General features: G+C 40.5%; 1 protein-coding gene across 1 annotated transcript in view; it reads right to left on the bottom strand.

Moving 5' to 3' along the window:
- LOC137273261 (mucin-22-like) overlaps nt 1-25072 on the bottom strand; it is a 47601-nt gene extending 22529 nt beyond the window's left edge. The window contains exons 1-2 of the mRNA XM_067805803.1: nt 24797-25072; nt 23414-23472 (exon numbers count right to left, since the gene is read on the bottom strand). Coding sequence (XP_067661904.1) covers nt 23414-23472; nt 24797-25072 — 335 coding nt within the window. The remainder of the gene's footprint in view (nt 1-23413; nt 23473-24796) is intronic.
- Nucleotides 25073-25482: the final 410 nt, after the last annotated feature.

The raw sequence follows: 25482 nt of genomic DNA on the forward strand, positions 1-25482 counted from the left end.
GCCTGGCCAGCTCCGGGCTAGTGACCGTGTCGAACTCCAGAGAGATGTTGTCTATGGCATAACTGGCCTCATCACCGTTCGACGTAACCACTACTTTGCTATAGTCGTTAAACGTGAGCTCATATTCGAGCTTATCACCCAGCGCGGCCTGGTAAAACGGCGCGTGTCCCGTGAGCAACTCGAAGTCGAGCGGCACGCAGAATCGATTCCCGTATGCTCGAGCGATGGCCTTTTCACCGTCCGATAGCTTGTCTAGCTGGTCTGGCGTGAAGACATACCCTATGCGCGCCCGGGTTGATTTGCTGATACCCTGGTACACATCATTGACTCGTTCTCCCTCGCTTTTCCAGAGATCCCTGTAGCAGTGAAACACGTCGCTGTCGTCGATGCTCAGCACCTCGTTACCGCTGATCTTGACGGTCGTTTTCTTGATGATGGCTCGACCCACGTTCCGCACTAGCGCGCGTTTGTCGTTGTCGGAGGTCAACGTGATATTGAACGCCAGTCGAACAGTGCCTGGTACAATGAGGTCATTCTCACCAAGGTTTGGAAATCTAACCAGCAGAGTTTGATTCTGGTCTATCTTGCTGGGATTGTTGGTGATGGTCACCGACTGGCGCACGGCTCTGGCTCCTAATGGCTCTCTCAATCTTCTGAAAGGATCTAATTTTCTGCCGTACATTATTATATATAAACGAAATATATTTTTAATACTAAATAATGGATGAAGACATACCTATGAGGGAGATGTGGGATGATACTATGGATGATACAGGGGCCGATCAGGAGACCTCATTCAGTAATCCGGCTGTCGAGCAGGAGATCTCATTCTCACCAAGGACCACACTCGTGAAGGACACCGTCGACTCTTATCACAAAGCAGTTGAAAAAAGAGACAAAATCAAACCGTTGTGGCGAGACTATACCAGGTTTACCGTTGATGACCAGGGCAAGCTGCGTTTTTTATATAATAACCAGGAGATCGATCTCATGCATCAAAAAACGAGTAAACCGCTTGCTTTATCAACACTGAGCGGTCGACATGGACCTGGCTTTGTCCAAAATGAACTAGGTTTCACAGAGTACGGTGGCACGCGACCTAAGATTCCCCCGAAGGTCAATCAAGATCTGGAAGGCATCAGGGACGCCACATCGGTTCAAAACATGACTTATAATATTGAAAAGGTGTTGGCCGACTACGAGAACAAGCCCTTCCCGGGCCTCGAAATTACCTTTCGGGAACTGAAGGGGTTGGACCTGTTGATGCAAACCATTCGTGGCCAGCTCTGGAAAAGCACGGCCAAAGTGAGTGAGATAGACGACCACATCGCCCGTGAAAAGGAAAACTCGGTGAAACTGAGGACGAGTCTATGAAAGCCACCATCGAGGAACGAATACGTAATTTGGAAGATGAAAGGCAGGTCTGGTTGGAGACAGCGTCCGGCTACAAAGAAAAGCTTCGATCCCAGGTCAACCGTGTGCGGGAAACCATCAATCAAGTCCTCTACCGAGACACCACGTTAGCAGACAGGATTCGGATATTGTTCCGGGAGCAAGGGATCACCATCGCCAGCATTCTGACTGCATTGGGTTTCATCATATCAACCTTGGTGGTGTCACTGACAGGGGGAACCCCCACACCTGCCGGCGGGGGAACTCCCACTCCCACAGGCGGTGGTGTTAAAGACTGGATAAAAAAACTCGGGGAAGGCCTAGCTAAACTGGCTGGTAAAGCCGCCGAAGCCCTTCCCGGCATCCTGGGTAGCATCGTCTCGTGGTTGTTGAGCGCTCTGTCTAAAACTGCCATGTGGCTCAGTCAAAACCTGTGGGCAGCCATCGTCGCCGTGGCGGGTCTGGTGTACGTAGCGGCTAAAAAATCTTTAACCAAATAAGTCCCAAAGCTACCCCACCAACCACCAGGGCCGTTTTACTATCAATATGCTGCTGATAGGAGGCCTGCACATGAGGGGCCTGAATATGGGGGTGTGTGGGGGGCACATGAACTTTAGGCTCCGGGGGTGGCGCCACTATACCCTTTTCACGTGGTGGGATGTGTGGGATATAGGTGGTGTTAATATCGGGGTTGATACCCAACTTTTGATCCTTCGTGGCTATGACTATTTTGTTGTTATAACCCACCACTTTTTTTATTCTCAGTTGCATATCACTCGGAGCCATGTACAACCCCACGCCGAACACGTAATTGACTTTCGATCTGGCGTATTCTAACACGTTTTGGTAGCGTTCGATGGCCCGCGGGAGATCAACTGGAGAATTGATAGCATCCTCAACGTTAGAAACGAACTGTTTCTGAGCATCGTAAGCAGTTCCCTTACCGAGGATGTTGGAACGCGTCATAGACTGCGCACCCAACAGCGCCCACACGTACGTTCGAATCGAGTCGTTCAAGCGTATTGTACCAGCACGAGTGAATTCTTTCGATGTTTTTGAGATCATTTTAGTCCAGGCTGTGGCTGCATCAGGATTGGTTTGCTTTATACAGCTGACATGGATCTGTTCATTCGTTGTGGGGCCTGTAAATGTATGACGGTGTGGGTTGTATGAACCATCTTTAGAACCGGCCTGATATGTTCCGGACCTGTAGAAGTACACGAGAACTATACGAGACCATGGTTCACACCAGGAAGGCGAAAGTCTTTATTCGTTGGAATCTCAAACTCCCCACAAATACGTTCATAAGCGCGTCTATCATAGCCGTTATTCGTCATATTCCACCCTATATCTTGGGGAAGAGGAGCCTTTATTTCCTTCAATATTCGTCTCATTTGATAATAAATATGAAACAAAATAACCGCCTTACTCAGTTCGTCTATACCGTAGTCTGGTGTCACACCCGACCCTGTCGTCGCACACCACACAGCAAAGTTGAGTTGGTTCTGCCAAAACTGCATTGGGTTTTGATTCCAGTTTACCACCGCCTGCGCGTTATTAACGGACACGATATAGTTTTCAAAGATATTAATAAAGGTTGGTTTAAACCCCGTGCCATCTGCATTCACCACGATTTTCAAGTGTGCTAAATCCATATTATAATATATAATTCATATATTATAATATGTACATAACACTTCCAGGAATAACGAGCGGTGAGGCCGTTCAGCTGACGCACGCGATCGATAACACGTCAGGCCAACTCGAAGTCGCACTCTGCGATATCACCTACCTACCGCAATGGACTAACATCAACGCCAGCAACAATAAACTGTTCGTCAGTGGAACTCGCAGCCAGATAACTGACGGCTACTACAGCGTGTGCTCTCTAAACGACGAGGTCTTCAAACCCCTTGGAGCCGAACTCAAGATGAATGACTCAAACGGTACAGTTGTGTTAATCAACAACGGAAGAAACCCCTTGAGGCTCGGCCGACCATTAGCGAGGATACTCGGTATGTCTCCTGACGAGATAAAACCAACAACAACCGTCACAGGCACGAAGTTACCCGATCTAGTACCGTACCGAGAGCTGTACATTCATCTCGGTCAGGTGAGCACAACGTACAACATTCAAGGAGGTCACCCTTCCACTATACTGAGAGCAGTGCCGGTGAAAACTGAGAAATTCAACGACGGTAGAACCGAGTCGTTTTCACCACGGCAGTATAAGAGATTAACCCAGGGCAACATACCTGAGCTGACAATATCGGTGTTAGATATAAATCATAATCCTGTAAATATAGGATACCTCAGCTTAACGCTTCATGTAAAATGACCAGCGCACAAGGGCCCGGAGTTAAAAAATGCGTCAATATCGGGATCTCCGACCTTGGAGACACGCGCGGTTTCGACGCTCCCGGAGTAGATGGTACATCGTACGCCTTGCAACTGAAAAACAACATTTACAAACGCGTTGAAATCCCCTCCGGTGGAGCCCTAAGTGATATAATAGATACCACAAGAGCAAAAGTCAACACTAAGTACGCCCTTGTCAACACCGGTGATAATAACTGGATAATATACCCATCGTTCGGGGGTAAACTGTTCGACTTAGACGATGTTGAGAGCACTACCGTCGCCCGAAACAAGCCATATATGCTCGTCTTCACCGAAGATGACAAGTGGGTGTTGTTACCCGATAACGACGACTGGTTTCTCAATATTAGACTCGTCTCTCCCTACGTGTTCACGGATAACAAAGACAACCACCTAAACAAAGTCGTGAACAATGGAACCCTGCTCGTGGCTTACGTCCCAACTCAGAGACGTAGCATAGTCGTCAGCCCACTCAACACTATGGCAGCCCACATGCTATCGAGTAAACCGGCCATACAAAACGTGAAATTGCAGTTGGTGTCTGAATTCGAAGGCGTGGTCACTATACTAGAGGATCTACCGGCAAACTCAACACTGATCATCAAAGTTTACCTAGGGGAACCATCGGGGAATGATGTCGAGATCGTGAAGGGGATCAAACTCGGGTGGGTGAAACGACACCAGTATCAAGTTTGCAACGTTTACGTGCGGGTGGGTGCCGACTCCAACACCAGTCTGCAGGGGGTCAACGTGATCGTGGAAAACAAGATATCACTAACCAATATCTTCCTGCCTGCCAACATACACTTCATGGGTATGAAGTTCACCCCTGAACTATTATCAAAAAACCAGTTGGAAATTATATCGTAATAGTATAATAATGACCAGTCATCGTCCCAACACTACGCTTAACGACCTAGGAGATACGGAGGGATTCGATCAGCCTGGTGAGGAAGATGAATTATACATCCTGCACTTCAAAGACAACGTGTACAGACGGGTGTCGTTATCAGATTTTAAAGAGCCCAAATGGTTGATCAACTTAACACTCACCTCACCTTATATCACAATAGACACAGATAAGTGGCAGATCTCTAAGATTAGGAACAACGGTATCTGGCCCGGGGATTTCATTCCGGAGAGGGGATTAGTACCCATGATATCTACTGATATCGAAAAAAATGGGTTAAGGACTATAGTAAAAAATAAATTAATATTTAGCAATAATCCTTATATCAAAGATCTTGTTAATAGAAGATTCTCCCCTTTCACACTCATCATAGAAGTCTTCTTTTGGGTTTTAGACAATGAAAACCCCCCAAGAGTATGCCAAATTTTACCCGGGGTGTCAATCCACTGGTATGACGAACACATAAACCAATATTGTCGTATTGTTATACAACAGGATACCCCCACGGGTCCTATAACCAGCTTAATAAGCCTCAGTGGGGTTTTGATTACAACAGGAAAGTCTATTAGATTCTCACCTATTACCCTGACTAGTTGTATAGAACTTGTAGACTTCAAATTCATTGATAGAATATTAACTGAACCCCAAATAAAATATCTTCCAAAATATATATTATAGGATGGGTCTGTACCCAGTCGTAGAGGAAGTAGCGAAGACGCTGGAAACCGTAGATGGGTTCCGCTTGAGGCAGTTATGTGATGTGAAACGCCAACTAGAACAAGACCGTGACACGCGGAAAGCACTATGTAAGAAGTACAATAGAGCTTTCAATATCGTAGACGGGGCTGACACTACCCTTATGGCAACCAGCATGGGACTAGGGGCGGCAGGCGTTGGGTTGTTAACCACCATCGTGGCTGCACCTATAGTGCTAGGTTTTGAAATAACAGCTGGGATAGCGGGGGTGTTAGGGTTGGCGCTTAAGTTGGTATCACGCAGACTGCATCGTAAGGCATTGAAACACGACGAGATCAGGGTTCTGGCCGAAGCAAAGCTGAACACAGTGAGTGAGCATATTTCCACGGCACTCTCTGATAGTAAGATCTCAGAAGAGGAGTTTCGTTCAATCCTCTCTGAACTCAAAAAATATAACGGAATGAAACAAGATATTCGATCCAAGTCTCGTAAGTCTGCTATCAGCGAGGACGAGAAAAAAAAGTACATAGCACAGGGGATACAAAAAGCCCAGCAAGCCTTTATTATGAACACCAAAGAGATCGTAGGCGGTTCACGTTAAACTGTTTCATCGATATAAACGTGACATAGGCACCCAACCTTTTTGTAGTAGGGGTAATAGTAGCAAGATCTAAGGTCCCAACCAAAGCCTTATTTAGTAAATAAGGCTTTGTAGAGACTTTTCTTGAAAGTGGTCCAGAACTGTCATTCCCTATACTACTAAGATAGACACAGCGTGTTGTTTGTTAATTAGTGCATTTCTAACAAATGATTCCAGTCGCACGAGGTGATCAACAGTACTTCTGTTTTTTGGAAACCACATTGTGTATCTGTTATGAGGTTATTTGTTTCCAAGTACCAAACAAGTCGATTATTTATCATGCGTCCCATGGTGTTGCAAACACAGTTAGTTAGAGAAATCTGACGATAATTGGATGGATCTGCATGACCACGTCCAGGTTTAGGTATGGGTACTGCTATGGCGTCACGCCATGAAGGAGGAAAGTTACCCGATGTCCAAATATCATCAAAAATATGTAGGAGAGTTTCTAAGCAGAATTTTGGTAAGTGCTTCAGGAGTTGATAATGTATGTTGTCAGCTCCTGTAGCAGTATCATGAGCTTGATCAAGAGCAGTATGGAGTTCATGAATAGAAAATGTTTATACTAAAAGTGCTTTATGGTTCAACTTCTTTATTATACAAGGTCACAACGTTTCGAGACAGATTCTAGTCTCTTCTTCAGGTGAAGTGAGGGTAAAACTAAAGGCTTGTAGTATATATACACATGACAGTAGACTGATAACAATGGGTAACAAGATATACAGGTTTCTATTAATTGATGGACAGGCTTCAACTTATGTACACGCTTCAACTGATAGGTGTGCCGGCTTGTGTAACCGTGTTCCTGTTGGTCAATACACCACTTTGGCCCTGACTTCGCCTAGACGGGTGGTTGAATGGGCCCGGTTCAACCAATCGGCTGGTCATGCCGAGCCTTGAGCACTAACTTTCATTGCTCGATCATTGTTTGGCTTGGTATTAATTTAAACACAATATTTAAATATACATATATGCATATGCTATGATACATGTGTTTTTTTTTAAATTGAGAAAATTTGCCTTGATGCCAGTGTCAGACGGCGGTGGCTCATGGGCCAATTTGGTAGAATTATTAATTATTACTTTTTCTGCTGGAGTATATCATCCGGGTATCCTTGGTGCTGCAAGTATGAAACCCACTTGCAATTAGCATTGCCCTTGTGATACTCCGTGGTGGGTGGGGAGCCGGGATGATGAATCAAAATAATCTTACCATGAACTACCAAACCCCCACAAGAAAAACCAAACGTCAGCTCGACAATGATAATGAACAGAGGTCATCCAACTCAACAGACAATTGGCCCCGTTTCCTGGTTCTCAATACTGTAGACAAGACACCACTGAAACTAAACCCTTTTGTAATCTCTAAGGGCATATATGGCATTGCAGGTGAGGTGAAGAATATAAAACGTTTGCGTTCAGGATCTTTTCTGATTGATCAGCAGGAAACAACAAGCCACTAACTTGATGAATACAGAAACGTTTGCTGGAATCCAGGTTTCAGTTACTGAACACAGAACACTGAACAGCAGCAAAGGTATCATTAGAGACAGGGATCGTTTGTTGGCCGAAATGTCAGAACTGGACATCGTTTCTGAAATGAAGGATTAGGTAGTTATATATGTCATGCGATTCACCACCCGCAAAAATAATGATGTCATTCCACCAAATACGCACCACTTTTCCTTCTCTTCCCCAAATCCTCCTAAGTGTGTCAAGGTTGGTTGTCTACATTTGAAATCCTTTGCGATGTTTTAGATGCCAAAAATATGGTCATGGTGTCAACACGTGCACAAAGCCAATAACATGTGCTCACTGTAGCGAGACTTCACACGTAAATGAAGATTGTGAAAGTACGTTAAAAAAATGCACAAACTGTTCCGGTAATCATTCATCCTTTTCCAAAGACTGTAGAGTTTGGAAAAAAAAAACAAATGGAAATCAACAAAGTTAAATTTACTCAAAATATTAGTTTCGCTGATGCTAAAAAGATTGTTGAATCAACAGTATCCAATGTTTCATATGCATCAGTCATTAAGACACCGTCTGAAAGTTTGTCAAGTGTAAATTCGGCAGTCACTAGTTTTTCCACAGAGTGTCAAACAGATTTGACTTGGGTAACAGCTGACACCCCGCACCTTCTTACACCTGAAGAACAGTCTACTCAGACTTGGGAACCATGTATAAACAGTCTGATCCAAGTTCAGGATGAATCACAGTCATTGCCTCAGTCCACACAGAAGACTCGTCCAGAAACAAGTTCAAAGAAAACAGTTAAAAATACAGTCAAGACTAGGGCAGAAACAGTGAAAAAAGGTGTCAGAGCTTCAAAGGGTTCGGAGAACCATCTTCAATTATTTAACAAATATGGTTCATTGGAGGACATGGATGTGTCGGAAAACATCCATCCCAGGGCACATAGCTTGACGCCCTCAAAAATGCAAGGGGTAGATCCCCTATCCATCCACCTAAAAGATAGGTCATTTAACTAATATCGTACAGTGGAATTGTAGAGGTCTACAATGAACTACAGCTTTTAGTCCATGATCTCACACCATCCGCATTCTCTCTGAATGAAACACATATGAAACAGACAGATAATTTTAACTTACGCCAGTTTAACGCCTATCATTCTCTTTCCCCTCCGGGTGATAGGGCCACTGGAGGTTCTACTATTCTTATACGGCAAGATGTTATTCATAGCCCTGTTATACTAAACACTAATCTCCAAGCTGTTGCAGTGCAACTGACTCTGGGTGTAGCATTTACACTATGTTCTCTGTATATTCCGCCTTCTTCAACACTTCAACATACTGACCTTCAATAACTCTATGACCAACTTCCAAAACCATGTGTTATTATGGGTGACCTAAACGGTAACAACCCACTCTGGGGCAGTACTAACACTAACACTAACACCAAAGGCAAAGTAATTGAAGATTTCATTTCAGATAATGACCTGTGCATATTTAATGATGATCTCCATCCTGCAACTGGCACTTATTCTTCTCTGGATTTATCTCTTGCCGATTCTAACCTTCTGAATGAATTTGATTGGTCAGTTCATAATGACCTTTGTGGAAGTGACCACTTCCCAACTATCCTCTCAGAAATTACTCCATCCGATTCTCCATCGTTTACGAGATGGAACTTTTTGAAGGCTAACTGGTCTTTATATCAAACTATGTGTCAATCAAAACTGCGACCTGAATGTTTCAGTGATGTAACTGATCCCATTCAAACTTTTGCTGACATTCTAAATAGAATAGCTGATGAGTGTATACCAAAGTCCTCTACGACTCCACATGTACGAAAACCATGGTTCAATGCAGATTGTAGACAGGCTAGAAAAGCGAGGAAAAAGGCAGAACATTATTTTCGCCGCCATCCAACTGTCCATAACCTAGACAAATTCAAAATACTGAATGCAAAGGCGCGTCGTACCTTTAGACAAAGCAAACGACAACCTTGGAGAACTTATGTCTCCAAACCTAATTCACGCACGCCAATGTCCAAGGTCTCGAACATGCTTCAAAGAATTAAAGGCAAAGGTTCAAAATCTGCCGTACACCATCTCAAAGACGGTGATAATTTAATTACTGATAAGTCTAAAATTGCAAATAAGATCGGCGAAACTCTTGTCGAAAATTCATCATCGACAAATTATGTTCCTGAGTTTCAGAGATATCAGAAACAACAGGAAAAGACAAAAATTAATTTTGAATCAAATAACGGTGAAGATTACAATGAAGTGTTTTCATTACATGAGCTACAAACTGCTCTTGAGCAAGCTCATGACACTGCTATCGGTGATGATAATATCCATTACCAGCTTCTGAAATACTTACCTGAACCATGCTTGATGACACTTTTAGATATATTTGATCAAATATGGACGTCTGGGGAATTTCCTACATCATGGCGTAATGCCATTGTAATCCCAGTACCAACGCCTGGCCGGGATGATACAGACCCGCCAGACTACAGACCAATATCTCTCACTAGCGGTGTCTGTAAAACCATGGAACGTATGGTGAATAATAGATTAGTTTGGTATCATGAAACCAATAACCTAATAACCAATATTCAGTGTAGTTTCAGGAAACATCGTAGTACCACTGACCATTTGGTACGTTTAGAATCCTTCGTTAAAAATGCTATAGTAAATAAACAACATGCTGTATCAATTTTCTTTGATCTTGAGAAAGGTTATGATACAAAATGGAAGCATGGCATTTTGAAAGATTTGCATGATTTTGGTTTGAGAGGCCATTTGTCTCTGTTTATATTAGAGTTTTTAAAAGACAGACAATTTCAAGTTCGAGTGCGTTCTACCCTGTCTGATCATTACAATCAGGATCAAGGTGTCCCTGAAGGCAGTGTTTTGTCTGTCACACTTTTTAGCTTAAAGAGTGAGTGAGTGAGTTAATACTTAACGTCACATCGGCAATATCTCAGCCATATCGTGACGAGAACATTCAACAATGAAAAAGGGCATATATAAATCATAAAACCCCGTCAACGAAGGACAGTAAAACAACTAGAATATCACAATTTCAATTAAAACTAGCATGGAAAGTTAAACTAATAGCACTATTTAGACAATACAATATAAAAACAGACTATAGATCGCCAAGTTAGCCGAAATTAAAAGAACATGAATGCTACGATTAAAATCCTGGTAGACTTAAATTTACTGTGAATGTTTGTGGACTTACGTACCCTGTCAGGAGGACAATAATTTTACAATACTTCAACCCCCTTTGAGGGTACAGCCACCAACAATTCAAGTTACTAATTCAAACTACCAATCATGAAAATGCATCTATTTACACAGCATAATTTTCAAAATTCCACCAAAAAATCAGTTTCTTTTAAAAAACCAATGATTAAATGACAACTATCAGTGCTAAAAAGGTCCTTGATAGTTTTGACATTGAAAAATTTATCCCTTGTGATGGAGAATTCAACACAGTCAAGCAGAATATGCTTGACCGTGACTCTCTCATCACAAGGGATACAAAACGGAGGATCTTCACCTTTTAAAAGGTATGCATGAGTGTATCTTGTATGGCCAGTACGACATCGTCGCAAAATGACGCAAAATACCTACTTGGGTGTCCCACTTCTTCTGCATCAGATCACGAGTGTAAGCTCTAATGCTAGCTTTGTAGTCAGAATAAGGAATACGAAGTGGTGTCACAGATTTGTTGAGTGCTGCCTTAGCAGCAAGATCGGCCATTGCGTTACCGAAAATGCCAACGTGGCTGGGTAACCAACAGAAGACGATGTCGTATTGGCCAGTAGCAGGATCATTATATAATTCAATAATTTCTATTAAAAGTGGATGTTTACAAGAAAGATTTTTAATCGCCTGAAGGCAAGAAAGAGAGTCGGAATAGATTATATATTGTTTATGTTTATGGCGTCTTTGAATATATTTAAGAGCTGTTAATATGGCGTTAGCCTCAGCGGTAAAAATAGAACTGTTGTCTGGTAATCTAGAAGATATTGTTCTGGATCCAATGACAGTGGCACAAGCTACTGCACCACCGTCCTTGGACCCATCTGTAAATAAGGATTTATAACTGCTATATTTATGTTTCAGTTGATTATATTCTTGTTTATACTGTAATTCATTCGTTTCTGATTTTTTAAAAGTCGTTAATGTTAGGTCCACTTGGGGCCTAACCAACTGCCAAGGAGGAGAAGAAAGAAGACGGGAAGGAGCTATGTTTTCCAGCTCAATGCTGGCAGCAGAAATAAGTGGTTTTATTCTTAAACCAAGAGGTGGAACAAGAGAAGATTTCTTTTTGTATAAATCCTCATACAGGGGATTGAAAACACAGTTATATGCAGGGTTGGACTCATTTGAATATAGTTTTGTTACATACTGTAAAGCTAATTCAGCCTCGACATACAGGCTGTCAACAGGTGAAGTTCTAAAGGAGCCAAGACAAAGTCTTAGACCTTGATGATGGACTGAATCTAATAGTTTTAAGTTGCTTTTGCAGGCTCCACCATAGACAATGGAGCCATAATCGAGTTTCGAACGCACGAGAGATCGATATAGATGGAGAAGGGTAGCTTGATCCCCTCCCCATTTTGAATTTGAAACCACTTTCAACAAGTCAAGTGCTTTCAGGCATTTAGTTTTAAGTGAGTTAATATGAAGTAAAAACGTTAAGTGTGAGTCAAAAATGAGACCCAAGAACTTAGCTTCCTTCACAACCTTAATTGGTGTGCCATCTAGAGAAAGTTCAGGGTCTTTATGTGGTTTATATTTACGACAAAAATGTATACAGTTAGTTTTCGATTTGGAAAACTTAAAGCCGTTTTCAAGACACCATTTATTAATCTTGTTTAAACACAACTGCAATTGCCGTTCAATGGTATGCATATTTTTACCACGACAAGAAATATTAAAATCATCCACAAATAACGATCCATCAATTGAATCGTTTAAAACTTTTGATAAACTGTTTATCTTTATGCTAAAAAGTGTGATTGACAAAATACTGCCTTGTGGAACACCCTGATCCTGATTGTAATGATCAGACTCGGACTTGAAGTGAGTGAGTCAACATTTAACGTCACATCGGCAGTATTGCAGCCATATCGTGACGAGAGCATTCTTAAAAAAGGAATCTATGTATATGATAAAAACCTGTCGCCGAAGGACAGTAAAACAACTAGAATATCACAATAAGAAGTAAAACTAGCGTGAAAAGTTAAAACTAATATTCCTATTCAGACAATACAATATAAAAACAGGCTATATAGATCACCAACAACTGAAGGTAGATCACCATACTAGGGGCCATGGGGACTTACAGTACTTTTGCTACCTGCATGGTCCCTAGCTGGATTTACATCATCCCCTCAGTTGATGGTGATTGTAAGCAAGAATAGCCACAAATTAAAATGACACATATTCTACGGCTAAGACAAAATGGAAGATCAAATTTGACTTCAAATGTTTTGGGACTTACGTATCCTCTCAGGAGGACAATAATTTTACAGTGCTTTAACCCCCCTCGAGGATACAGCCACTAACACTCTAAGTTACTAATTCAAACTTCCAAGTATAAAATATTCATCTATTTACAATTCATTTAGCAAATCTAATTCTTTTAAAAATGCAATAATTAAATGAGAGCTAACAGAATTAAAAAGATCCTTCAAAGTTCGTGAATTAAAATATTTATCCCTTGTGATAGAGTATTCAACACAGTCAAGCAGGACATGCTTGACTGTGATTCTTTCATCACAAGGGATACAAAACGGAGGATCTTCACCTTTTAATAAATACTCGTGAGTATACCTCGTATGGCCAATGCGACATCGTCGTATAATGACCTCCTCAAATCTGGACTGACAACCCAAGTAAGTATAACCGATATAAGGTTTTATTTCATGTAATTTATTTATACCCACTTGGGTGTCCCACTTCTTCTGCATCAGATCACGGATATAAGATCTTATTGCAGCTTTATAATCTGAGTATGGAATAAGAAGTGGTGTCACAGATTTGCTGAGTGCTGCTTTAGCAGCAAGATCGGCCATTGTGTTACCAGAAATGCCAACGTGACTAGGTAACCAACAAAGAACAATGTCGCACTGGCCAGTAGCAAGATTATTGTACAATTCAATAATTTCTATTAAAAGTGGATGTTTACAAGAAATATTTTTAATAGCCTGAAGGCAAGAGAGAGAGTCTGAATAGATTATATACTGTTTATGTTTAGGGTGTCTTTGAATATATTGAAGAGCAGTTAATATGGCGTTTGCTTCTGCAGTAAAAATAGAGCTGTTATCGGGAAGTCTAGAAGATATTGTTCTCGATCCAATGACAGTGGCACAAGCTACTGCACCACCGTCCTTGGATCCATCTGTAAATAAGGGTTTGTAATTGCTATATTTATGTTTCAGTTGATTATATTCTTGTTTATATTGTAATTCATTAGTTTCTGATTTTTTAAATGAAGTTAATGTTAGGTCAACTTGTGGCCTAACCAACTGCCAAGGAGGAGAAGAAAGGAGACGGGAGGGAGCTATGTTTTCCAACTCAATTCTGGCGGAAGAAAGAAAGGGTTTAATTCTGTGTCCTAGAGGTGGAACAAGAGAAGACCTCTTGTCATACAAATTTTCATAAAGCGGATTGAACACACAGTCATAGGCTGGGTTAGATTTATTAGAATATAGTTTAGTAATGTATTGTAAAGACAATTTTATACGGCGTTGTGAAAGAGATGATTCATCAGCCTCAACATAGAGACTGGCAACAGGTGAGGTTCTAAAAGATCCAAGACAAAGTCTTAGACCTTGGTGATGGACAGAATCTAATAGTTTGAGGCTGCTTTTACAGGCTCCACCATATACAATGGAGCCATAATCAAGTTTAGATCGTACCAATGATCTGTATAAGTGAAGGAGGGTAACTTGATCCCCTCCCCACTTTGAATTTGAAACAACCTTTAACAAATCTAGTGCCTTCAGACATTTAGCTTTAAGGGATTTAATGTGTGGCAAGAAGGTTAAATGAGAATCGAAAATTAAACCCAGGAACTTGGCCTCCTTTACAACCTTGATGGGAGTGCCATTTAAAGATAGTTCAGGGTCCTTATGCGGCTTATATTTTCTACAAAAATGTATGCAATTAGTTTTGGATTTAGAAAATTTGAAGCCATTTTCAAGACACCATTTATTTATTTTGTTCAAACATAACTGCAGTTGTCTTTCAATAGTGTGCATATTTTTACCACGACAAGAAATATTAAAATCATCCACAAATAATGATCCATCAATTGAATCATTTAAAACCTTGGATAAACTGTTGATCTTAATACTAAACAAAGTGACAGACAAAATACTACCTTGAGGGACACCCTGATCCTGATTATAATGATCAGACAGGGTAGAACCTACTCGGACTTGAAATTGCCTGTCTTTTAAAAACTCTGATATAAAAAGAGGCAAACGACCTCGCAAACCAAAGTCATGTAAATCCCTCAAAATACCATGCTTCCAGGTCGTATCATAAGCTTTCTCAAGATCAAAAAAGATAGACACAGCATGTTGTTTATTAATTAGTGCGTTTTTAACAAATGACTCCAGTCGCACTAAGTGATCGACAGTACTTCTGTTTTTACGGAAACCACACTGTATATCTGTGATAAGATTATTTGTTTCCAAGTACCAAACAAGTCGATTATTTATCATGCGTTCCATGGTCTTGCAAACACAGCTAGTTAGTGAAATAGGTCGATAATTGGACGGATCCGTATGATCACGTCCAGGTTTAGGTATTGGTACTACTATGGCGTCACGCCATGACGGAGGAAAGTTACCCGATGTCCAAATATCATCAAAAATATTGAGAAGCGTTTCTAGGCAGGATTCTGGTAAGTGCTTCAGGAGTTGATAATGTATGTTATCAGCTCCTGTAGCAGTGTCATGAGCTTGATCAAGAGCAGTATGGAGTTCATGAATAGAAAACGTTTCATTATAATCTTCCCCATTATCAGAATTGAAATTAATAGTTTTCTTTTCTTGTTGTTTTTGATATTGCTGAAATTTAGGTACATAATTCGAAGAGGAAGAGTGTTTAGCGAGAGTTTCACCCAGTTTATTCACAATATCTAATTTACCAGTAAGCAATTGATCTCCATGTTTAAGATGATGAACAGTAGATTTAGTACCTTTACCTTTGATTTTCTGGATCATGTTCCATACCTTGGACATGGGTGTCCGAGAATTTATTTTGGATACATAATTTTGCCAAGATTGGCGTTTGTTCTGCTTAAAAGTACGCCGTGCTTTAGCATTTAAAATCTTAAATTTATTTAAATTATGCACCATAGGATGGCGACGGAAATAATGCTCAGCTTTTTTCCTTGCCTTCCTAGCTTGTTTGCAGTCATCGTTGAACCATGGTTTTCTTATGTGTGGAACTGCAGAGGAATTTGGTATACACTCATCAGCTATGGAGTTCAGTTGGTCAGAAAAGCATTTAATAGCATCAGGAACGTCAATAAAACGTTCGGGTTTAAGTTTCCCAGCACACAGTGTTTCATATAAAGCCCAGTTAGCCTTTTTAAAATTTCGCCTTGATGATGGAGGAACATCAGATGGAGTTACAGCTTTTAATATAGTAGGAAAATGGTCACTTCCACAGAGGTCATCGTGGACTGACCATTCGAATTCATTTAGTAGTACTGAATTTGTCAATGACAAGTCAAGAGCAGAATAGGTCCCTGTCCCAGGGTGTAAATATGTGTTGGAACCATCATTATAAATACATAAATCATTGTCAGAACAAAAGTCCTCCAACAATTTCCCTTTAGTGTTTGTTGTTACACTACCCCAGAGTGGGTTGTGCCCATTTAAACCTCCCATTATAATACAGGGCTTCGGGAGTTGGTCATATAGAGCCTGAAGATCAGTTTTGGTAAACGTTGAAGACGGCGAAATATAGAGAGAGCATAGCGTAAACGCTACATGTAAAGTAAGTCTCACTGCAACAGCCTGCATATTAGTATATAGTGAAACAGGGCTTTGAATAACGTTTTGTCTGACTAGAACGGATGACCCGCCAGTGGCTCTATCACCCGGAGGTGAAAAAGAATGATATGCATTATAATGACGAAGGTCAAATGTATCTGTTTGTTTTAAATATGTCTCTTGGATACACAGCGCTGAAGGTGTAAAATCCTGGACTAATAGCTGTAATTCATGTAAATTAGTCCTCAATCCTCTACAGGTCCACTGTACAATATTATTGGAGTAACCTATCTTTTGGGGGATTTATTGGGGATCTACCCCGCACTTTTTTGGAGGGCGACAAGCTATGTGCCCTAGAATGGACGTTTGCAGAAACGTCCATGTCCTCGAGAGACCCATATTTGTTAAACAATTGTATTTTGTTCTGTGACCCTTTAGGAGCTCTGCCACTTATTTTTTTCATAGGATCTGGCCTTTTAGGTTTAGTTTTAACAGTTTCTGAACATTTTAGAGTTGATTGAGAAGACTCATGATCAGAGAATGCTACTGATTGGATTTGAGACGAAAGTGACTCTGGCGTTTGAGTAGATATTGCAGGTGAAAAAATCAGAGGAGCTTCTGATGTTATCCAAGTCAAGTCAGTTTGACAGCTTGCGGTTGATTTTGTACTTGCTTCCGACGATGTTTTAGTAATGGAAGCATAGCTTTCTTTAGGTTTAGAACTTTGGACCAGTTTTTTGGCATCTGCAAAATTTTAGTTTGTTGATCTCCATGTGATACTTCCAGACAGGACATTCTTTGGAAAACGATGAATGGGCACCAGTGCAGTTCGTACATTTCTTAACGTTACTGTCACAATCTTCCGTTGTATGTGTCTTTTCACCACAGTGAGCACAAACAACAGACAATGTGCAGTTATTAACCCCATGGCCGAACTTTTGGCATTTGAAACATCGAAGAGGGTTTGGAATGTACATTTCAACGTTGATGTTACAGTATCCTGCTTTCAATGATTTTGGAACATTTGGAAAAGAGAAAGAAAACAAATATGTATTTGTGTTGACAGTAGCATCATGTCTACGGGTTGTAAAACGTTTGACAAAAAGGACACCTTGCTCCTTCATCTCTGAGGCGATGTCAAGTTCTGACATGTCAGCAAACAAACGTTCACGGTCCCTGACAATTCCTTTGCTCGTGTTAAGTGTTTTGTGAGCCGAGATCGTAACTGGAATACCGACAAAAGATTTAGTACTCATAAGATTGGTGGCTTGCTGTCTTTTTGCACACTCAACCAGAAGGGCACCGGAACGTAATCGCCTAATGTTTTTAACATCACCAGCGATGCCTTGTATACCTTTAGCTACGGCAAAAGGATTCAACTTTAAAGGGGTCTTGTCAATAGTCTCAACAACAAGAAAACGTGGCCAGTAATCAATTGAGTTGGGCTGTCTGTGGTCAGTTTCAGTGGGATCAGTATCAAGTTGACGTTTGCTCTTTTTTTGAGGGGTTTCGTAAGCCATGTTTAGTTAGTTAGATTTCATCATCTGAGCTCCCCACCCACCACGGAGTATCACAAGGACAATGCTGAATGCAAGTGGGTCTCCGACTTGCAGCACCAAGGATACTCAGATGATATACTCTAGCGGAAGAATTAAAAATAACTAATCCACCAGATTGGCCCATGAGCCATCGCCTTCTGGCATAAGACTCTAGGCAAAGTTCATACGATCGTAATTCAGAATAAAAAAGTTACAAATCAACAGTAGTGCCAAGACCAAATTTCAAAACAATTCCAAATATCAAAATTGTGCAATGACACAGAAACAGTCCATGCACAGGGCTTGGCATGACCAGCCGATTGGTTGAATCGGGCCCATTCAACCACCCGTCTAGGTGAAGTAAGGGCCGAAGTGGTGTGTTGGGCAAATGGAACGCAGTTAAAAGCCCATCTGCCCTCAACCACCAGGTTCCCGTCCTCCACCGACACGGGACGCAACCCACGGCCAACAGGTTGCCCAATTTAGTCGCCTCTTACGACAAGCAATGGGGTGCTGTGGACACATTCTGTCCCGGGTCCACACGGGAGAAGAGCACTTAGCGTTACCCAGCACCCACGACGAGGAGGTGGCTCTTCATGGGTGCCTTTTAGCATAAAGATAAATAGCTTATCAAAGGTTTTAAATGATTCCCTTCATGGATCATTATTTGTGGATGATTTTAATATTTCCTGTCGTGGTAAAAATATGCATACAATTGAACGTCAACTGCAGCTATGTTTAAACAAGATCAATAAATGGTGTCTTGAAAATGGCTTTAAATTTTCTAAATCCAAAACGAATTGTATCCATGTTTGTCGACAACATAAGCCGCATAAGGACCCAGAATTATCTTTAAATGGCATCCTTTGAAAGTGGTAAAGGAGGCCAAATTCTTGGGTTTAAGTTGCGACTCCCATTTAACATTCTTACATTCTCATATTAAATCCATTACAGTTAAATGCCTGAAGGCACTAGACTTGTTAAAAGTTGTTTCAAATTCCAAGTGGGGAGGGGACCAAGCAACCCTCCTTCACTTATACAGATCATTAGTACGATCTAAACTTGATTATGGCTCCATCGTATATGGCGGAGCCTGCGAAAGCAACCTTAAACTATTAGATTCTGTCCATCACCAAGGTCTAAGACTTTGTCTTGGGTCTTTCAGAACTTAACCTATTGATAGTCTCTACGTTGAGGCTGATGAACTTTCTCTTACACAACGCTGTATAAAATTGTCCTTACAATATATCACTAAATTATACTCTAATGAATCTAACCCTGAATATGACTCTATTTTCAGTTCCCTTTATGAGGATTTGTACGACAAGAAGTCTTCTCTTGTTCCACCTCTTGGGCACAGAATTAAACCATTTATTTCTTCTGCCGGCATTGAGCTGGAAAACATAGCTCCCTCCCGTCTCCTTCCTTCTCCTGATGGGCAGTTGGTCAGACCCCACGTGGACCTAACATTAACTACATTTAAAAAATCAGAACCTAATGAACTACAAGAATATCATTAATTAAAACATAAATATAGCAATTACAGACCTTTATTTACAGAGTGGCTTGTGCCACTGTCATTGGATCCAGAACAATATCTTCTAGATTACCAGACAACAGTTTATAATAATAATAAAACCGTATATTGTTTACACCTACTTGGGTTATCAGTCCAGATTTGAAGAGGTCATCATGCGACGATGTTGTATTGGCCACACCAGATATACACATAAATATTTGCTTAAGGGTAAGGATCCTCCGTTTTGTATCCCTTGTGATGGAGGAATCACAGTCAAGCATGTCCTGCTTGACTGTGTTGAGTATTCCATCACAAGGGATCAGTGTTTTAATTCACGACCTCTAATGGATCTTTTAATAACAGAAGTTCTCATTTAATCACTGCATTTTTAAAAGAATTAGATTTATTGACTGAATTATAAATAGATAAATATTTTCTTATTGGAAGTTTAAATTCATAACTGTGCTTGTTAGAGGCTGTATCCTCAAATGGGATTGAAGAACTGTAAAACTATTGTCCCCAAGCATTCGAAGTCCATTCAAATTTTCCACGTTTTCAATCGTAGCATAAGTGTCGTTTTACTTGTATGGATAGATTTGCCAAACTGCTGACGGCTGGGAGTATGATGTAAGTCCAACTTGGGTCCATGCAGGTAGCAACGGTACTGTAAGTCCCCATGCTCCCTGATATGGTGATCTACCTTCAGTTGTTAGCAATCCATAGCCCATTTCTATTGTCCTCTATAGATAAATTGTTTTAGGTATAGTTACTAGTTTTATATTCTCATCTGTGATATTCTAGTTGTTTTACCGTCCTTCGTTGACAGGTTTTATAAGAGACATATATTTCATTTCAGTATTAACTCATTAAGGCCGAGAGCCGCGTATATGCGGGAAATTAATTAGCTTCTCACAGCGAGAGCCGCGTATTGGGTGTAATAAAAAGCACCTCTTGTTCAGCGAGAGCGGCGTATTGGGGGTTATGAAAAGCACCTCTCATTCAGCGAGAGCCGCGTATTGGGGGTTTTACATTTTAAATTCGTACTGTACCTATAATTTCAATCAAGTTAGCAGTAATGATCAAATATTAGCATTTCGGACGAGAGAGGTTACTTTCTGTGTTAATCAGAAGAACTATTAATGTGTTTTGATAACAATTGCTTGCAATGTCGGGGGCGTATACAGAACACATGTTTGCGAGAAAGAGAATCATGAGATGTTGTTGCAGGAGGTACGTGTTTGTTACTCGTCATTGGGAGTGAATACTAAGATACTATGTTTGCACATTAATTGAATTAACGGTTACAAGGTTACAAAACCTTCTTCTAAATTAAATCATTCATTCTTTCGCTGTGATAGTTCATAGACATAAATAGCAATACTGTATTTCACTCATGTTCGTGTAGATTTGAAATAAACCAAATTACTAATTTAGACCTAATTCATTTGCGACTATTGATTTTTAAAGTTGACAATAATACATAATCGAATATGAAGTGATAACTCTTACATCTACTCATAATATACATATATAGTACACATAAGTCATACAAGGGTAACTGGGTATTTTGTTCAAGCTGTTTCATGCTTATATGAAATGTGATTGTTCAATGCAATTTACATAAGCATTGTGTAAGAATTGTGTACGTATTTTATGCGTGTAAAGATGCAATCAGACAACACTAAATATATGAACACCTCTTTCAACCTCAAAATAACAGCCTCTGGTCGAATGCATGTCCAGGTAAACTTTTGTCTCGTGACAAGTGTAAAACAAACTTATGCGCTGTTACATCATTGGACAACCTGTTTTGTGGAGTCACGCCCATTGCAAATCTTCTGAACCTCGTTTGCTTTCAAAACAAATATAAGTATCCCATGTTCATAAATATTTGGGAAGATTCAACTAGAAGTGTATACATCACAATAAATCAGTATCGTGTTACTTTTTTTAAATTTTATAATACATGTACTTGAATTATATTATTTATTCGTAACAATGTACAGATTATATTGAAATGTTCAGCAAGCCATTATGTTTGATGTACAAGTAGTGTGCACAAAAAATATATGCAAATAAATACTATCTGTACTCAATGATTGGATTGGGTTATCTTTGATGACGCCCATCTCATGATCCTTTGTCTTATGTATGTATAAGGAATAGCATTATACAATATGTATGCATGTATGTTCGTGCGATAACGTATATTTTCTGCGATAAATCCAGATGAACCAAAGCGACAAACTGAATCTGTTATATGTAAGTCACAGACTAGCTTATTCGTACTTTCCTTAAAATATTCAGTATACACTAGCAATGTATCAGCGAAAACGCTTCTTTCATAGATTATTTTGCATGTGCGTAAATTCGTCTTTACTGCCATTGACATAGATGTTTTGAACAATTTAATCTCTCACAATGATATGAGAGGGACATCATTTGGTTTAAGTATGTCTTACATACAATGAAACGGACTGGCAAACGTCGAGACATCAAATGCAGGTGTTCAAGCTGTGATGTGTTTTTGTGCGTTGACTGTTTTGAGGCCTACCATAAAGACTTGTTCCAAGGACGATAACGCTTTATGCACTAGTTGTGTTGTAGAAATGGTACCGAATACCATCCTCGTCAGTTGTTGGGCACAATGTGTGAAGCCTGCGCGATACTGCTGGAATATAGCTAAAATCGCCGTAAAACTAAATTCACCCAATCTCTTCAATTGTTGCATTTCAGTCGTTATTCTTTTACATTTCCAAAATACTAAGACATGTGTGTTCACCATCTGAGAACAAATACACTCATCATAGTGTCAGTCTACTCCCTTATGTCTTACGTGTTTCTTTCATACATCATTACAGTAACTGATGTTATGTTTACAATACACGAATTGTTGCATGATAGTTGATACAGCCGAAACACAACATAGCCATTGGTCAACGATAAAGCCAATAATCAATCTCTACCCTATCACTTTGAGTGTCCAAACGTGCTCTTCAGAAATTTAGGCCACGCCCCATCACCTTGCCCTTCCTATGTGACAAGTTCTCACGATACGATTGGTGACAGTATCAGCCAATATAATGAGTAACTGAGATATAATGCGTTACATTCGGGATATTTTATCCCATCACATGACGGGAAGCTTTGTTTAACATCGAGTAATGATAAATGTATCATACAGTATGTATGTGTATGAATGGTGGTGTATGTTTGCAGCGTTAAGTTAAGATGAACAAAGTGACAAACTATGAATCTCTATATGTTCCATGTTACTTACACACCTATTGATACTTTCCTCGAAATAGTCAGTAAGCACGAGCGATGTATTGGCAGAAAATATAGAAGATTATAATGCAAGCCCTCCTCTTTTTAAACTCTATTATAAATAATATATTATAATTCAGTCCACACGATGAGAGAGACTGGAGGAATTTGTATATTTGTTCATCTCGTATGTACAAAGACCGCGTAGGTGTTGATAAAAATACAGCACACACTGGCAAAGGGGTATGAGAGACACAGGTAATAAATTACATGAAATGCTGTAATATATGTATTCACATCGGCCTTTTTTCCATTTACATCATTACGACAGAATTAGATAATCAGTACTTGTTTGTGAGACCAGACAGTTTCCTGTCATATCCGAGACCTGCCAGGGAAATCAGGCATGATTAGCACTAATTAGCCTCGTCGCAGCAATCAGGCAGTCAGCGAGGGGTGCCAGGTGTTGGGCAGTGGAGCGGTTCCAGGGCTTAATGAGTTAAATGTTCTCGTCATGATATGGCTGAGATATTGCCGATGTGACGTTAAATATTAACTCACTCACTCACTCTAGCCCTCGTGCAGACAGGTTGCGAGCTTTGCTTGACCGCGTGTCACAACACGAAACCTGAAAGTATCAAGAAAATTCTTCAGAAAAATTGTTTTGCAACGAAATTTGTGATTGGTCATAGCAGCCTAAATGCTCGAAGATACGGGGATGACGTGTTGCGTCTAGTTGTGTTGTGTTGTTCATCAACAACCACGCAACACCTAACAATGTCTACCAAGACAATAACACAAGGCTTTATGGAGCAACACTTACGGTACTACTTGGATCGACAACTACATGTCACAACAACTGGAACAATGATTCTGACAGAAATGACGGTTTGACATTATTTGTCGTTTTATGCCATCTATGCGTCGTCGTGTTTTGGCATGTATTGAAGCCAATGGCGGTCACACTCACTATTGATTTAATACCTCATCACATTGTTTCAATTAATAGTTGATTTGTGTAAAAGTTCAGGGTATGATATCTCGTGTCTTTCGGTGTCAGTCTGACTGTATTTTCAACTTAAGATAGAATCAGATTGTGCCCAGTTGCTGAGGAAATGAATACTCTATTGAAACTCAACAGTTTGTTTTGTTTTCTAGTTTGGTCAAACACACTGTATTCTTTTTCTGGGCAATAGTTCAAGAAACTAGTTCAGTTAAGAAAAACAATGGCGTTTCGGATTTGAAAAGATTTTCATTATTTTGGACCTTCAAGACGTTTGCTTCAGTCTGAATCAAAGTTTCAAACTGAAGGAAAACTACGATCTGTGGATAGTGAACATCTTCATTGCAATGAATGCAACGTTGTTGATGTAACTTTGCTGTATAGTGAGGATCCTCTAAATATGTGTCCTTTGTGATGGAAAACGCACAGTCAAGCATATCAAAATTTCAATGTAATCTTTTTACCAATGTTGATTATAATCTTATTCTTGAGGTTTTGAAACACATTTTACAATTGCTTAAACAACGAATGATTAATATACTTTATATATGCTATTTTATCATTGGCAATTTAAATTAGCAACTGATTGAGTGATTGTATCCTCAAGGCGATTTCAAGTGTTCTCAAAAACATTGTCCGCATGAAGTCAAGACACTTTCATAATACTTTTTGACGAGCTACTTCATTTAATGCAAGTTAATATATGTTATTTTCATTCATGACTATTTGACATGGCATTTGAAGGGTTAATGTAAATCCTGCTGTTGGCCATGCAGTAATCAAAAACTGTGTTGGTTTGCATTGTTTGGAGTGATGATGTACCGTACAGTAGCCGGCGGTCACCTGAACGGCAATATGCCATGTCGGTATGCCTCAAATATTTAGAATTTGATTCTACATATCAACTCAGAGACCCTACATTCATCTACATGAAGTAAACATATCTTACAGTCTGGTGATGACGGACACGGGATCCTCCCATCGTCACAGTCTTGTCGGCTTCATCATGCAATTGATGACAGCATGAAAATATGAAGCTCTCTTCTATACTCTCAGTTTGGCAAAACTTCATGTCAGTGTTTCGAAGTATGACAGATCTCTTCCCCATCTTCTTTGTCAACTGAAGTCCACATTCCTTTGTGCTGTATGTGGACAGTACAGTCAGGAGGTACACAGTTGATGTTAAAACAGCCTGCATGCCGTTACTTGAACACAGCAGTAACATCGTGAAGGGTTTACAGTAGAACACAGGCTCAACAACTAGAGACACACTACTGATTATTTTCAGGACATCGCTCATCAGTTTAGATCTAGTCTTAATTCAACTCTGTTGTTCTTGACTTGTTTGGCACCCGTGGCGAGCCACCTCCTCGTGGTGGGTGCTGGGTAACGCCAAGAGCTCGCCGACACCCCCGTTGTGGACCCGGGGGGATATTTGGTCCACCAACCCGTTTGCCGTGGGTTGCGGCCCTGTGTCGGCGGAGGAGGGGATCCTGGTGGTTGAGGGCAATAGGGACCTGTAACCGTGTTCCTCTTGCTCAATATACCACTTTGGCCCTGGCTTCGCCTGGACGGGTGGTCGAATGGGCCCGGTTCGACCGATCGGCTGGTCGTGCCAGGCCCTGTGCATGGGCT

The sequence above is a fragment of the Haliotis asinina genome, chromosome 1 (assembly GCF_037392515.1).
Source record: "Haliotis asinina isolate JCU_RB_2024 chromosome 1, JCU_Hal_asi_v2, whole genome shotgun sequence".
NCBI classification, from domain to species: Eukaryota; Metazoa; Mollusca; class Gastropoda; order Lepetellida; family Haliotidae; genus Haliotis; species Haliotis asinina.